The following is a 14,902-nucleotide window of genomic DNA, read 5'->3' as shown; positions in this document are numbered from 1 at the left end:
GTGTTTAGAAATTAAAGAGGGACTTACCACAGTACAATGGCAATGAAATAAATAATAAACACTTTCTGTTGGTATGGTAAGCCATGGCTCAAGCCACAAGTATAAAACAACAATAGTAAAGGAACCAGGACTTTACTGAAGTCCCTAAAAGTAAGTAGTGATGAAGTACAAAGGATCTATTTGGGACAGGAGTCAAACCGTACTTATTAATTTCTAAAGAAGTCACAGAACATGATCTAAAATGGTTTCAAACCAAAATAAAACATTAAAGAACCTCTTTGGGTGGCAGTATTCAAATACTTCCATACTATCATTCTTAATTCAGTTTATGATGTTTTAGGGATATTGCTGTTAAAAACTGTCCCATTCACTTGTAAATGTGCTATAAAGATGTCAAGATTTAAGTCAGGATTTCATAAATCCAGGTCACTATCCCTTTATAAAGATGATATGAAAAAGCAGGTCAAAGACGACATCTTAAAAAGCAATAGTCCAAGAAAGGGAACATGATTTAATAGAACGCCACCAAAAGTAGAGTAACCCCATTATAAAGTCCAGACAAACAAGTAACAAAGTAGATAATAAAACCACATTAAAGAATTTCAAGAGACTAACTTTGCCCCTTGTTTCTTAAACCATGACTACTTTTATCAAAGTAGTACAAAGGGAGAAGTTAAAATATTAATACCAGGCATCATCAAATCTTCTTTTAAAATCTTTCCTATTCTATGCTTAGAATTTCAAAAGGTAAAGTCCTATGATTTTTAAAACTTGGCTTTTTCTGTGCTGTTATGTTTATGTGTTATTCCTTATATTTTAATACTCATTACTTGTGATGAATTTAAAACAATGCATAAGAGCACATATTCAAACTCATTCACTTCAAACATGGTCCAGATTAACTATGAGTTGATAAAAATTTTTCACAATTTACTGGAGAAAGTTGGACCAGTCTGGTTTCTGCTTTCTCCCAAATCAAACCTTATTCTTCCCCTGCCCCCAAATATAATCAGAATATGCCTTGCAACATGATGAAAACAGTAAACAAACTATAAGTGCATAGCAAATTATTAAAAATTTGACGCATTCCTCCTAACAGTCAATTAACAAAAATGCCAGATATAATAAAATTCAATTCTTTAAAACACTTTCCTACCTTCACATTGGTTCCTTGGAAGAATCTTCCACCTTGTTTTTATCACATTTTCCAAAATCTGTAGTCCATAATACTGAAAATTGGAGAATAGAAGTATGTGAATATATTGCTGTAAGACTGGCAATTTCCAGGATTCACAAATGGACAGACATTCACACATTTACATCTAAAGTTTCAAAAACAGTATGCTACCAAGTTTTAATTACATATATTAAACAAGGATCTATTCATTCGCCCATATACTGAGTTTTCATGCATTTTCCTCATTTTATTGTTTACTACTCTATTTAACGTCCTGCTGTTTATACATGCTCACACCAGGAGGAACAACCAAATAAAAAGCCCTTAGCAGCCAAATGGGCTTGGTCTGCAGAAGGAAAAAGTAGCAGCCAGATATGAATTCACAGCATAAATGACTGCTTACAGGCTCACGTACTTTAACAAAACCAGGCTCCTAAGAATTTAGCAGCTTGGATGCTCTCAAGCTTCCTACCATCTTCTAGGAGTTGTAAACTCTTGGCCAAGTATTAAAGTATTGTCACAGATACTTTCTATAGAAAGTGTTTACAAACATCACTGGTGTGTTACTTAAGGAGCAGCAAGACAGCCCACGGGTTTAATTTAAAATTTTAACCCCACCCTTATAGTTGCTATTTCTACTAATTTAAAGATAAACTTTTGTGCACAGTCAAAATAATACACAAATGCATGTTGCAATCTGTATCTACCTTTCAGGTATTTCTTCCAAGTATAGAAATAACTAAAAATGTAAATTAATACAAATACCACTTTGAAGCCATTTTGTCCCCCCTGTTGATTACTCACTCTAAATAGTCAACAATATTTATAACAATTTATAAGGCTACAGGAGTTACTACCCAAAATTATTACTATGACCAATTAGTGTGGATAGACAGGAGGAAGAAAAGGGTCAAAATTGTTGTGGTATGTTTCAACTGGTTGAACTAGGGAAGAATCAGCTCTAATACCTGAAAGGCAAACTCATTCATATACAGACATATAACCTCAGATTGCAAGTTTTGGCTGAGAATAAGAGTTCATCTTTAAAATGGTTAGTCACCACACAATAAAATAGGAGCATTAGTATTTCAACCAAAGGGATCATGTGAATGCACACTTTATCCAAAGCACAATATAGACTGTCCCAAACTACATTGTGCTCAAACAATGTTTTTGCTGTTTTCTTTCATTTTTAACATTTTGTACTTTTTAAGGGAAATTTTGCCACTTCAACCCAAATCCTACATTTGCAGAACATTCCTTAAAAAGACTTCATAAATAAAAACAAGGCCAAAGCAAAATTCTGAAATTATAAATTTGACGCTATTAAGTTTCATAATCAGCAGCAAATGGTGAAGCTTTCTATCCTATTCATCTACTTCTCTTTCAAGATCTAGCTCTCAGACACATGTAAATAAACAAAGGTAAGTTTCTCACTGACTAAAATTCTAAATTAACTTTAAAAACATACTACTCTAAACTTGCTTTAAATTAATTTTATAGTCATGAAGTCAAGAGTGGCCAAAGTTTTACTAAGTCAAAACAAATGCACTTCCTACTACATGGAATATACATTTCTCTTGCTAATTTTCAACCAATTACAAAGATCATTAAGAAACTAAGAAACAAAACCCACCATAAATACACCAGTTAAGAAGTACTAAGTGTAACAATAACTTCACCATATTTAGCCGATATATTTTTAGCTTACCCCTGTTTTAATCTAAGGATATCCCCTTTATTTTGCTGCATTCATTTATTTACTTCTGCCTTTATATCTGATACTTTGTTACCTAAATTACCAATTTACTGACCTCTAGTCCTTTCTTCAACTGTAAAAAAGTAGCACAAGTTTGTTGAGGATACAATTCATATTTTCATCTTTCTGCTAGGAGGGCTGAAGTAGGAAGCCCAATAAAAGCTGTTTTACAAGTTAGTTCAAAGGAAGACACAGATAACTTTCAGAATACCCTAAAATCCAATCTCTCCTAGACATTGAGACTTTACAATGATAAGAATTCAGTTCTTTGTAAAGGAGTATTTTAATGAAAAAATCTGGAAGCGACAGCCAAATCTGAGGGCCAATGATAAACAACTACTTTGGAAATATACATAAATAATCCAAATATTATTTTGAAGTATTACATTTCTGCTTTACATCTCAGGACTTGAGAAATCCACTGCTGAGTTATGAAGATGAGGGACAGATAACAGCAAAGACTAAATGAAAAAAAAAAATAAATGCATGAAATGATCCCTATGGTAGAAATTTCTACTGAGCCCTTAGAAATACTTATTTTATGCATTGAATTCCCCTTTCCCCTCCCACCACCCATGAAACAAAAACAATTGATGAACAGAATTCAGTTAAAGGGAATCAAAAGGGTAGACCTTGTGGAGGCCTGCCGTCAAAGCCTAGCTGTGTCAGTTGCACAGGAAGACACCCCTTTTCTTCCTATTACAAGCAATCAACATAATGGAACATTATGATTAATATCAGGTAGTGTTAACATCTTTAAAGAAAAAAAAAATGATTGCATAAAAGCCAAATGTCATAGTGCATAAATTTAGCACCAAATCATTTGTAATTTATGTAAATTGAAGAATTCTTTACCTGTTGCTTTCTTTCTGTTCCTCTAATCATCTCATTTTTCACAAGACAAATTTGAGTTTTTAAAAATACTGTTGATAAATCAACTTAAACATTAGTAATGTCTGTCAGTATAAAAAGCAAAATTTACCAGGCAAGCAAACAGGCAAACACTGTTATGTTACTTAAGGTTAGCACTTTGAGGAAGTTCTGGACTGTATTTTTGCCCTAAAATTTATAAGATGTCAAAACTAGTTAATATTTTAAAACTGTTAATTAACACAGTCTGATTTCAGAAACAGAGGTGAACATGGCTAATTTCTGTTTTAACACTATGTATATCAAGTGGAAACCTTGTGTGTATTTAAACAGAATGCCATGCATGGTATTTTATTACTTTAAGGCAGTTTAAAGAGAAGTGTGAATCATCAAGCCTAAACAGTCAAAACACATTTTGATCAACCTTTCCGTTCAAACTTAAGAAAAAAGGACCCAAATGATAACATTTTCAATTGCAAATAAAAACTGAGCGCTGTCCCATTAAAAGCATTGGTACCATGGAGTCGGGTTTTACGCTGCCCACAAAACCTGGTTTTGGAGGTGCCTAGCCTGTGTTATATTGATCACTTGCCCAAAATAACTCTTCTGATGTTTCATCTCTGAATAACATTCAGAATAACATTCAGAATTTATGCTGAGATCTGTACACATATTCTAAAAAGAAAAAAAAAAAAAGCCCCCGAAACAACAAAAAGAAAAAGCCACCTTGCATACTAGTCCCAATTACAAAACTTCATTCATAATTCTTAGGACTATTTGCAAGAATTAATTCTATGTTTAAGACTAAATTTTGAAATAAGTCAACATTATTAAATGATTTGAGATAACAAAGGCTAATACTAAAAATGAGATACCTTCCTCAAAGTTTATGACTGGAAGAAAAGAAGAAATAATGGATTTTAAAACCACCGCTTGCTTACTTTCGTGTTCATATTCTGTGAAAACTCCAAAATTGTGTCGACTCTTGTCCATGCATCAGGATGCTCCTTTAAATGTGTCAGTACTTCTTGAGCCATTCTTTGCTAAAATTGTACACAAAAAGAATTTTAAGCTAACTTGTTCTTTTCAAAGATATTGAGCAAGACAAAAGTCCAAATAGAATGATTTTATCAACTTTTGGAAATACTAGGGGAGAAAAAAACTCCTTACAGAAATAAAAATGTGTCCATTATCAGTCTTAAAATTTCAGTTAAGAATGGAAACATACCTCTGAAACAAAGAAGTGGTTTTTTCCCTTAATATGCCTTATCTGGTATTCTCAAAACTGAACTTAAATTCTATCAATTCCAACAAAGAGCTACTCTGACATAAAGGGGTTCTCAGCACACAATCAACCAAAAAAAAAAAAAAAAAACACATACAATACAGAAAAAGTCACATCTACTTAGATAAACTGTGTAATGGTATACTCTGGTTTGTAAGAGTCACCAAGATATCTTCAACAATATCTATAAAATTATATTTCAGGGGAGACAGACAAAAGCTAAGTCTAAGTAAGTCTACAAATTTCAAATACCTGTTGATACATACAAAACATTAAAGACAGTCTCTTCGGTTTATTGTAAACACACCTTTATCTCTGAAAAATCTTCTAATTTTATATATTAACTCCTAGTTTGAGATTTCTTTTTTGCTTTTGTATTTCTAAAATGCAAACCCAAAAATAATTTAACCTGCAAAAACAACATCTAGAACATTAATAAAATTAGTGTTTTTAAAATCTGTCAATTCTAGATTTTGCTGTACACTTGTATGTTCTTCTTTTAAATATAAGATCTAAAACTTATGGAACTTTGTACCTTTCTTCAATGCCATTTCCTTTCTTTGTTCTTTCTTTCTAAACAATCACTTTCATGATCTGGTGTCTTTTCCTTGATTTTCACAGCATGTGTATGAATTTCATAAATGTAGTTGTATGGTTACTGAATTTTATATTAATAGTATACTATGGAAATTCTTCTGCAACTTGCTCTTTCCATTTGACAGTTTTTTCCCTCAGCTTTACTGAGCTATGGTTGACACCTGTCAGTTTTAAAGATGTAGCCATGTTGACATTATCTAGTTTCTTCATTTTAACTGCTAGTTTTTCATATGATATGAACACTATGTTTTACCAAAGGCTGAAAAGTCTATTGACTTTTTTTCCCCCCCAGGAAGCCAACAGGTTAATCCGTTTCACTTTTAAGGCTGATCTGTAGCTCAACTGGATCCTAATTATCTTTTGCCTGTTTCTACCACGTCGTAACCAAAAAAAAAAGTCTATCAGCTATCCTTCTGGTTAGATCATTTAGTTGATCAAGGGTTTGACTCTATGGGTAATTAATAAGAAATCATCAAAAAGGGGGGAGAAAAGCATTCTTATTTAAATCATCTCTGACCGAGACACCTCATAATATTAAGCTGGCTTTTATTCCAATTTACAAAATAATCATTTTTCTCTTGTAGCTTTGATGTTAAGAAAGGAGTATTTTCCTCAGGGAACAGACATCATTCATGATTTTTTTTCTCATTAATCAACTAGCAATACACACTGCTTATTGTTTAAAAGAAAACTTTGACAAATACACACTCACTAAATTAGGTAATGGTTCTATACTGACAATAACACCAAGAAACACTGTGGAACTTGAAAGAAAAAAATCAGTTGCCTGGGTTTCACCCTAAGTATCCAGGATTAGAGCCAGAGTATAAAGTCTTGAAATACAACTATACTTTTTTAAATTTAATTTCATTAAAGCACTGATGGCTTTAAAGGGTTCTGACTGTATTATATAATAACCAACCAACAAAAGTAGAAAATATAGTTATCTGAGTTATTTAGGGTCAAAGCCCATTTTAGCAGTTTTGATTCTTCCCCTGAGAATATCTAACTAGAGAGAATATCCAACTAGATAAAGACTTGAATGTAATATAGTAACCCATATTAAGAGGATAAGGTGTATTAAACATCCATGCCTAGAAAGTTATTTGGTCATGACACAACTTCATCAGTTTTGAAGTGATGAGCATTCTACATTATTATAAATGAATACTTTCTACAGTATTACCATTCATTTCAAACTCTGCATAAATCATGTTCCTTCCTTTTATGTCATTCATTCTGTCGTAATTTTACTTTCAAAAGTTACTTCTAGTTTGCATCCTTTTAAAAAACTGTCCTAATCCCACTGTCCCCAATTTTTCTTAACTTAAAAGCCCAGGAGGGGTTAAAAGACACAAAAGGAAACCAAAGAGAAAATCTGGCATCTCCCTGTGTTACTAACTGAATGGTTGAAGTATTTTAGTTGCTAAGCAATAGATAAAAGAGTTCAAGACACTTAACACAGTATTGAAGAAAACACCCAACTCATTTTTTTTCTCCTGGCGGCCTACATGGCTAAAAATGTTTATAACAGAAGGTAGTCCTAATATTATAGTGCTAAAATTTTACTATATTACCCATCTAAGCAAAAGTTCTACCGACACCCTTCTAATAATTTCTTTCCCTCCAAAGTTATGTAATCATTTCTAAAAAGTTAGGCTACATTATGGTGAGTTTAAGAGCTTAATTAGCATAATTTCTAGTTGCTATTTTAAGTACATATTTTATGACAAACCAAAACCAAACACTCCCCACCAAATCATATATTAAAACAATGAGTTTACATCACATATATGTGCATTTACATCAACATCTTCTTTACTATACTTTCAAAAGTACTCTTAAAGTAGCAGTCACTGGTAACAAGCGCTTTACAAAACCTCATCACTAACCCTCTAGTCTCTTCCAAGGTGGGGACTACTTTGTGGATGAGACTCCAGAGGAATGATCAGTAACCTTACTGGAATAAAATTAAGACATCTAACATTAAAACAATGCTTTCCAAACTTTTTATCCAAAATAAAACCCCCCAAAGAAGTGGTATATAAAAAACTGACTGAACAAGGAAGTTTAAAGATACCCCATTCAGAAAAGGGGTTCTTAGCTGCCTTTAGGCTAAGCCTGTTTCCTAATCTATAACAAGTATCAACTTACTGATTATCTTTATACAATTGATTTGTCCTATGAGAGATCTAACTAAACATAAAATGTTTACTTTGGGGCAAGTTAATTTTGCTTTTATAAATGGGAAAATATTTGTAAAAACTTTTCTAAATCTACTCTTTATTCAGAAGTCAAATTTAAAACAAATCACTATATCTCAACACTATGAAACTTACTAATAGTAGTATTACACCCTATTCTTCATAATCACTATTCCAATTATAAGCCTAGAGCCCTGGTCTATTTAGTCATCATACTTTTAGACACTGTAAACCAGGTTAAAAAAGAACCAAGACTAAACAGCAGTGGTAGTTTAATGATGTGATAAAATTAAACGCCAATCTTCCTAGTGGCTTACAGACTTGTGCTTCTAATACAAAGCTGAGCCCAACCTTGTTGTTGTTCAGTCACTAAACATGTGACCCCACAGACTGTAGCCCCGCCAGGCTTCTGTGTCCATGGGATTTCCGAGCAATACTGGAGTGGGTTGCCATTTCCTTCTCCAGGAGATCTTTCTGACCCAGGAATGGAACCTGTGTTTCCTGCATTGGCAGGCAGATTCTCTACCACTGAGCCACCAAGGAAACCCATACCCCTCACTTCATGCATTTCAATCTTACTTTCATACTTTCTTCCCAAAGCAGCTGTTTTCCATACAGTCATGTTGGGATGAAATGGAGCTTAAAACTTCATGATCATCATATAATCATCAGGAAACAACTAGTACATGGTATGTGTAGTGAATAGAGATACTTTCCAGAATGCTTTTGATCAAAAGCCCCTAGGAGTGTAAAACCGCACTAACAAGCTTACAAAATGACTGAAGAGTTATTTTTTCCACTCATACAACTTACATAGTCCTCAATGTTAGATTTCAGAAGGGAAAAGAAATACTTATATACTTGCTAATATTTATGTAGCATGTTTTTTAGACTATCTTCTACTATGTCCACCTTTTAGAGGTTTCTAAAAATTATGAAAGTAGCCAGGGTTTAATTAGGCAAATATTCAATATAACTCAGTATCTTAAAGATATACTATCTCCCAGAAATGTACTTTCTAGCAACAAAATTGTACTAATAAGATATCTGTCACATCACTTTAAAAGATCTTTTTAACCCAGAAGCAAAAACTTTTACTCATTTAAAACTTTACATTATTAAGTCCACAGGGTGAAGACTCAAGATTATTGTTTCTTATAACATATAAAAGTTTAAATTTACAAACACTTCTGTTTAAATAAAAAACCCAACACCTTAGACTTATCAAAACATTATATGTTAAGACAATCTCCTACTTTAACAGTAGCACTTTTACACGTGCTAAAATTCAAGACATTTGGTATTGTTGGATTAAGGTAAGTTTGATCTGTGAAGTACTTCTGCAATTTAAATGTTTCAAAATAGAAGACTCTATTAATTCCAATATATAGGGGACATACAACTTTTAATATCTACAAAACATTTAATACATTGGGATCTTTTATTAAATGGGATACATCCGGGAAGGGGAACACATGTAAACCCATGGCTGATTCATGTCAATGTATGGCAAAAACTTTTACAATATTGTAAAGTAATTAGCCCCCAACTAAAATAAATAAATTTATTAAAAAAATAAATAAAAAAAAATAAATGGGATACAGGTTGCTGAAGGACAGAACAAGAATATTCCAAAACATTCCACTCTAATCTGTTTCAAAATATAATGCAATTTATTTTTAAAGACCACTTCTCAGAGTTAATATATAATTTCAACTTAATACAAACTATGGAACACTTCTCTAAAAGGTGGTAATTTCAAATTTTATTCTAAACCCAGCAACTATTACATTGCAATAATATTTTGGTCAGCTACTTTACCTGGGCTCCTTCTCCGTGGTATAAGCAATTCACCACATTGTCTAAAAGGTTGATATCCAGTTTTTGGCTGAAATCGAGCAGCTGGCGAGCTGCATGGTCTGCTAACATTGTCATAATTGCTGGCATAGATTACTGAAAATACAGAAAAAAAATTTAAGGCGTCTATGACATTATCACTCAGAAAGTTTTTACTCAAGTTATTTCACTTCCACCATGTTCTTACAAATACTTTACTTTGTATTCTGGAGATTTTTACCTAAACAACTGAAGAGTAAAAGCAAATCCTGAAGCTACTTAGGTACTCCATAACTGCATTGATTATTAGGATCTACTTTATTTTTAGACCTGAGAAAAATCTTACTGTTCTTTCTACTAACATGCATATAAAGTTATCTTAACCCATTTTAAAGACATCATTAAAGAATTTATGGCCCTCAAACCTGATACAATTGAAAGTCTTGATCTCAAATTTTTAAATGGAGATGAAGTTCAAATGGATGTCCCACCCCTTCCTAAGCAGGGCCTTTTAGCTCAGTAAAAGTTCACTTTCCCTTATTTCATGCTATTTTTATTTTTAAAACATATCAAAGACACTAAAAACTTAATGAGGTATCAAAGTTTCCCTATATATAGCAATGATTTGCAGGAACCACAAGTCTAACAAATCTCATACCCTTAACTTCTATAAAATTTAAGCTTCTACATACAATGAAACCATCTATATTTGTTTCTTCTTTGAATAAATGTGGGGGTTTAAATTACAAGTGCACAAGCTCCTTGAATATATATGGTCTAGGAAAAAAAAAACTTCATAGTAATATCTAAAGATTTTTTAGAAAAATTTCCAGGTATTCGCTAGCAAAGCAAAAAGCTTGCTTACTATCCCCTGCCAATCCACCCTGCAAAAAAACCCAAATTCTGTCATAATAGAAAAAGGAGCTTCTTCACCTCAAATAATGTACTGGCTGAAATCTACTGGTTCATATGCAGTGGTATCCTTTTAAGAGAATTCTATCCAAGGGGCTGGCACATGTGCACATTTTTATTGTCCAACATTATAAAAAATCTTTCCCTTTACTTTTCTTCAAAGTCAGTGATGCTTAAGTCTGGCTAAATCAGTACTCAACCTTTTTTGGGTCAAGATGCCTCACAATCAAAGCAACAGGATGGCTCTTGCCAATTTTAAAAAAATTCACAACTTCGTATACAATTACAGACAGACGATTCAGGATACTCCGAAAGCCACGCATGAAACCTTGGGTCAAGCACTCCTGGTTTACAATACTTAGACCCAACAAGGTCATATGGTCGTCTCTACTTCTCCCCCTCTTTTTAACCTTCCAAGACCAGGAAATGGGGTGGCTAACCGGATTACACTGTATCTGAACAAACTAGCTTGTAGGAAAAAGGCTTATTTCTTAGGTATCTTACAACAGTTTAACAACGCTAATAACAGCAGCAATTTCAATTTTTAACACAAATGTTTTATTTAACGATGTCAGCTACAACAAAATAAAAGTCTGAAGGATCAGTTAGGTTAGATATAATGTAAAAGTTGAGGAATTATGAATTTAAGAATTATTAAGTCTTTCCATCCACTATTGACAGTGGTGAGATTTCAAAAATTTCTACAGTAGTTATTAAATGTATTTCAAATACAAAATACTGGACACACAACATTTGATCTAAATACTAATAAAAATATATATACTGCACAAATGTCAAATGTAAATTCCCCCCATTCGAGTGCCATGCAATTTTAAAAATCAGAACAATCTTAAACATTGAGGCTGAAAAGCAAAGTCCACAAAGAACCAAGATATCGCTACACATCAATAGTTTTCGATGGGGAGGGTTGTTAAATACTGAACGAACTTTTATTCTCGTTAGTCTTATCACAATGTAATAGCCAAAACCAAAAATAAAGTGACTCTTAAAAAGTTTTCAAGTACATTGTCCTTACAAATTCCTTTGAAAAAATCTGGTTCAGAATAGAAGCTTGTGTTAAATACAGCAGGGCATGCCACCCTTAAAACTAGCTGCTATCTTCGAAATAACCTACCTATTCTTGAACTGTAAGTAGTACAGAAATGGCGGCTTTCTGGTCAATGCCAAGCACATTTAGTCTCCCCAATCAACTTGCTTCCAAAACATTCTTTCCACTAACAGCAGTGTCCCACACGCTTAAGATATACAATCAGGCAGATAGCAAAAAGTCATAGAGGGAGAGGTGAGAGACCACAAAAGCCTTTTCTTCTTAAGACATCCAATCCTAAATTCCACTCACAGTATAGTAAATATAAAGTATTAACCAGCCATGTGGTGACTCCACAAGTGACCTACCAAAATACCTCCATTGCCACTTCAAACTGAAGAGGCAGGCAGCTACACACTGCGGGTTCCCATCCCAAAACCAGAAAATCATAACCGCTGCTTTATGATAACTACACAGTAGGTTAAAAAAGCAAGTCTCTACAAAGAGAAACTGCTACTTTAGGTGTGTGAGCAACTGCCTGCTTCATTCAGTAGAAACACACCTCACTAAGGCCCGCCCTCCCCCTCTCTTCCCACCCGAAGCGAAGTGCAGCACTTCTAACTATAGCAGACTGGAGCACGCTCTCACCCCGCCCATACTCGGAGGAGGCATTTAGACCAGGCGCCTGAAGTTCACCGCCCCATTCTCTATGCAGCATGGCCTCTGCGTGATCAGAGGAGATCCGCGTCGGGCAAATCTTTTAATACTTCCTCCAGCACACCATTTCCTCCCACCCACCCCAAACTCAGACATCGGAATAAAGGAGAATCAGGGTATCATCTACTGTACAATGCCAGCAGTAAATGAGTCGATCACTTTTAACACACCCAAGTCCCCCGAAACAAACTACAGCACGGAACCTCATCTGCAGATCCCTGAAAAATCAACTAACCTTTCCTGCTTCTTATTCTACTCTTAAAAAACCCAGAGATTCTGAGTTTACCTGCAGGAGGAGCAAGGACTCCACAGCCCCTCCCTCCCGCGATCCCAAGCTCTCCACCGAAGGGCCACGTGATGCAGGCGGACGTTTCAATGCTGCTGCACTAAATATTTCTGGAAACTTCCACTCCTAATAATTTACAGAAATGTTCCTGAAATCTCCCCAACTTCTCCCCAGCCCAGTGGGCTGGGGGAAGCCCTTCCACCCCCGAGCCGGGGCCCACTTCACTATCTCGCTCCTTGCTTTCCTCCACCGCTCCCCGCACACGCGAATGACCCAGCCAGCGCTCCCCTCCCGCGGCCGCCTCCCCGCCTCCATCCCCCAGCAGCAGAAGCGGCTCCATTCAATCGCAAGCTCTGCTGTGGGCCCGCCGCCTCCTCCCCGGCTCGCCTCCCGCGACCGCCGCCGCCGCGCCCCACGCCAGCCTCCTCCCGCCCAGCCGCGCCGCCGCCCGACCCTCGGCCCCGAAGACACAGTCGACTTACCCAGAGATTGAACCAACTGCTTCTTCCTTCCTTGTCGGGGTATTAGGGCAAGGGAGGACGGGGAGGGGGGAGAGGGGAGGAAAATCAAGGTGGGTTTCACAGTTTTCCCACCTTAAAAAAGAAATTTACAAACGAAGAGGATAAGGGCAAAAAAAAAAAAAGCTCAACAATATTTACTATTTCAGGGACACCTCCCCCCGACACGCACACTCACCCGCCCCCCCTAAAAAGAAGGGGAATTAATCTGTGGATAAATGCTCCCGCCTGGCTGGGGAGTGAGGGAAGGGGGAGGGGAACGGGGTCAAGTCCCAAAGATTCAGCCCCAGGGGGACCCTCCAGCCACAGGCGGCAGCAGGAGCGGCAGGAGTAGGGGCTGTAGAGTCCACACGGCCGGGGGACGCTCTGCTGCCAGTTGCAGTCCGATTTCCCCCTACCAAAATACGGCTCCCTCTCTCACGCGGCTCCGGCGCTGGCCCCCCCCAACCCAGGCTCGCCTAAACTTTCCCCCCTTCTCCTGCTCCTCAGCGACTGGTGGCTCCCCCCTCCCCCTCTGGGTGGTTGCACGGACTGCAGCAGCAAAGACTGGAACAGGCACCGCCGCCCGGGCTGTAGCTACTGTTGCTCTTGCTGATGCTGTAGCTCCCGCTGCTCCTGCCGCGGCCGCTGCAGCCGCTTCTCCCCCTCCTCCTAGTGCCTCAAACTCGGAACCGGTTGAAACCGGTTCAGACTGGGAGATTCCATCTCGGTTGAGTTTTCAGCCCATGGCGCCGCGGAGCGTTTGGAACCTGGGCCTCCGCCCCCAGCCCGCCCGCCCATTGGCCGGTTCCAGCCACAGCCGCGCCATCAGCGTACCTTCTATTGGCCAGGCCGCCTGCCAATCCCACTTCAAGGCGCCACACAAGCCCGCTGCTTCGGCCCCCGCCTCTTTCCAGCAGCGATTTGCCCGCAGAGTGGGGGAGGGGAAGTGGGGCGGGTCGCAAAGGAACGAGGAGGCGGGTAGAGGAGAAGGAGGTGGGACGAAGAGCTGAGCCGAGCAGAGAGGAGAGCGAAGAGAAGCCGTGCGGAGGATTGGTTCCAGAGAGCTGTCAATCAAAAGTGGCCCGCCCTCGACTTCCCGCCCCCTCCCGCCGCTCCCCCTCCCATTGCTTAGCCCGCAGGCCCGGCCTTTCCGGCTCGCTCATTGGCTGGGCGCCTTTGGTGACGGAGCTAGTGGGGCGCAGCTCGTGAGCTAGTGGAGGCGCGAGTTTGAGCGCGGCACGCGCCAGCCAGCATTCTCTCGGCTTCTCTCAGACCCGCGCTGGCCCGCCTTCGCCGGGTCCCGCCAACCTACGGGGCCTGAGCCCGCCGGGGTCCAGACCCGCCCCCTCAGATGGGGGCTGCGCTCCTAAAAGAGAGGGCACACCCAGCTGCGTTGTTCATCGGGGAAGGGTGGGGTGGAAAGGAGCGAAAAGACCTCTGTGGAGGCCAATTGTAGGCCCCAGACCTCTCTCATCCATTTTAAATGCCTGGTTTGGGGACCAGAATGTTGAGAAATTGAGGTGAGGTGTGGGGCGCGCACTCTTTTCGCCTCGTAATTTTCTCGGAGATGTAGAAAAGGTATCTAAATAGTTCGTGGTCAAGTCTTTTTCAAATTTACCTCGGTGTCTCCCCAGGCTGAATGTGGCCTCTTCAACAAGGAATACTTCCTAAAAATTAAGACACTATATAATCCCTGTAATTGGTTTAACAT

The 14,902-nt window shown here is 37.9% G+C and overlaps 1 protein-coding gene across 15 annotated transcripts in view; it reads right to left on the bottom strand.

Annotated features, from left to right (window-relative positions):
- Nucleotides 1–14,522, bottom strand: part of XPO1 (exportin 1) — a 41,211-nt gene extending 26,689 nt beyond the window's left edge. For 3 of the 15 annotated variants that reach the window (XM_081588472.1, XM_081588458.1, XM_081588459.1), the window contains exons 1-4: nucleotides 13,174–13,862; nucleotides 9,714–9,845; nucleotides 4,748–4,849; nucleotides 1,157–1,229 (exon numbers count right to left, since the gene is read on the bottom strand). Coding sequence is in view for 8 of the 15 variants with exons in the window: in XM_081588458.1 (XP_081444584.1) it covers nucleotides 1,157–1,229; nucleotides 4,748–4,849; nucleotides 9,714–9,839 (301 nt within the window). In the remaining 7 variants the exon portion in view is untranslated. Of the gene's footprint in view, nucleotides 1–1,156; nucleotides 1,230–3,568; nucleotides 3,633–3,791; nucleotides 4,850–9,713; nucleotides 9,876–11,775; nucleotides 11,897–12,691; nucleotides 12,818–13,173; nucleotides 13,863–14,025 lie in introns of those variants that run through there. The other 12 variants (XM_081588474.1, XM_081588467.1, XM_081588463.1 and 9 more) reach the window with 11 other exon arrangements.
- Between the last annotated feature and the right edge of the window lie 380 nt (nucleotides 14,523–14,902).

This window comes from Giraffa tippelskirchi, chromosome 4, assembly GCF_054371585.1.
Source record: "Giraffa tippelskirchi isolate mGirTip1 chromosome 4, T2T-mGirTip1v1.2.pri, whole genome shotgun sequence".
NCBI lineage: Eukaryota > Metazoa > Chordata > Mammalia > Artiodactyla > Giraffidae > Giraffa > Giraffa tippelskirchi.
Note: the sequence above shows the minus strand (reverse complement) of the source record. Positions and strands in the feature narration are given on the sequence as shown.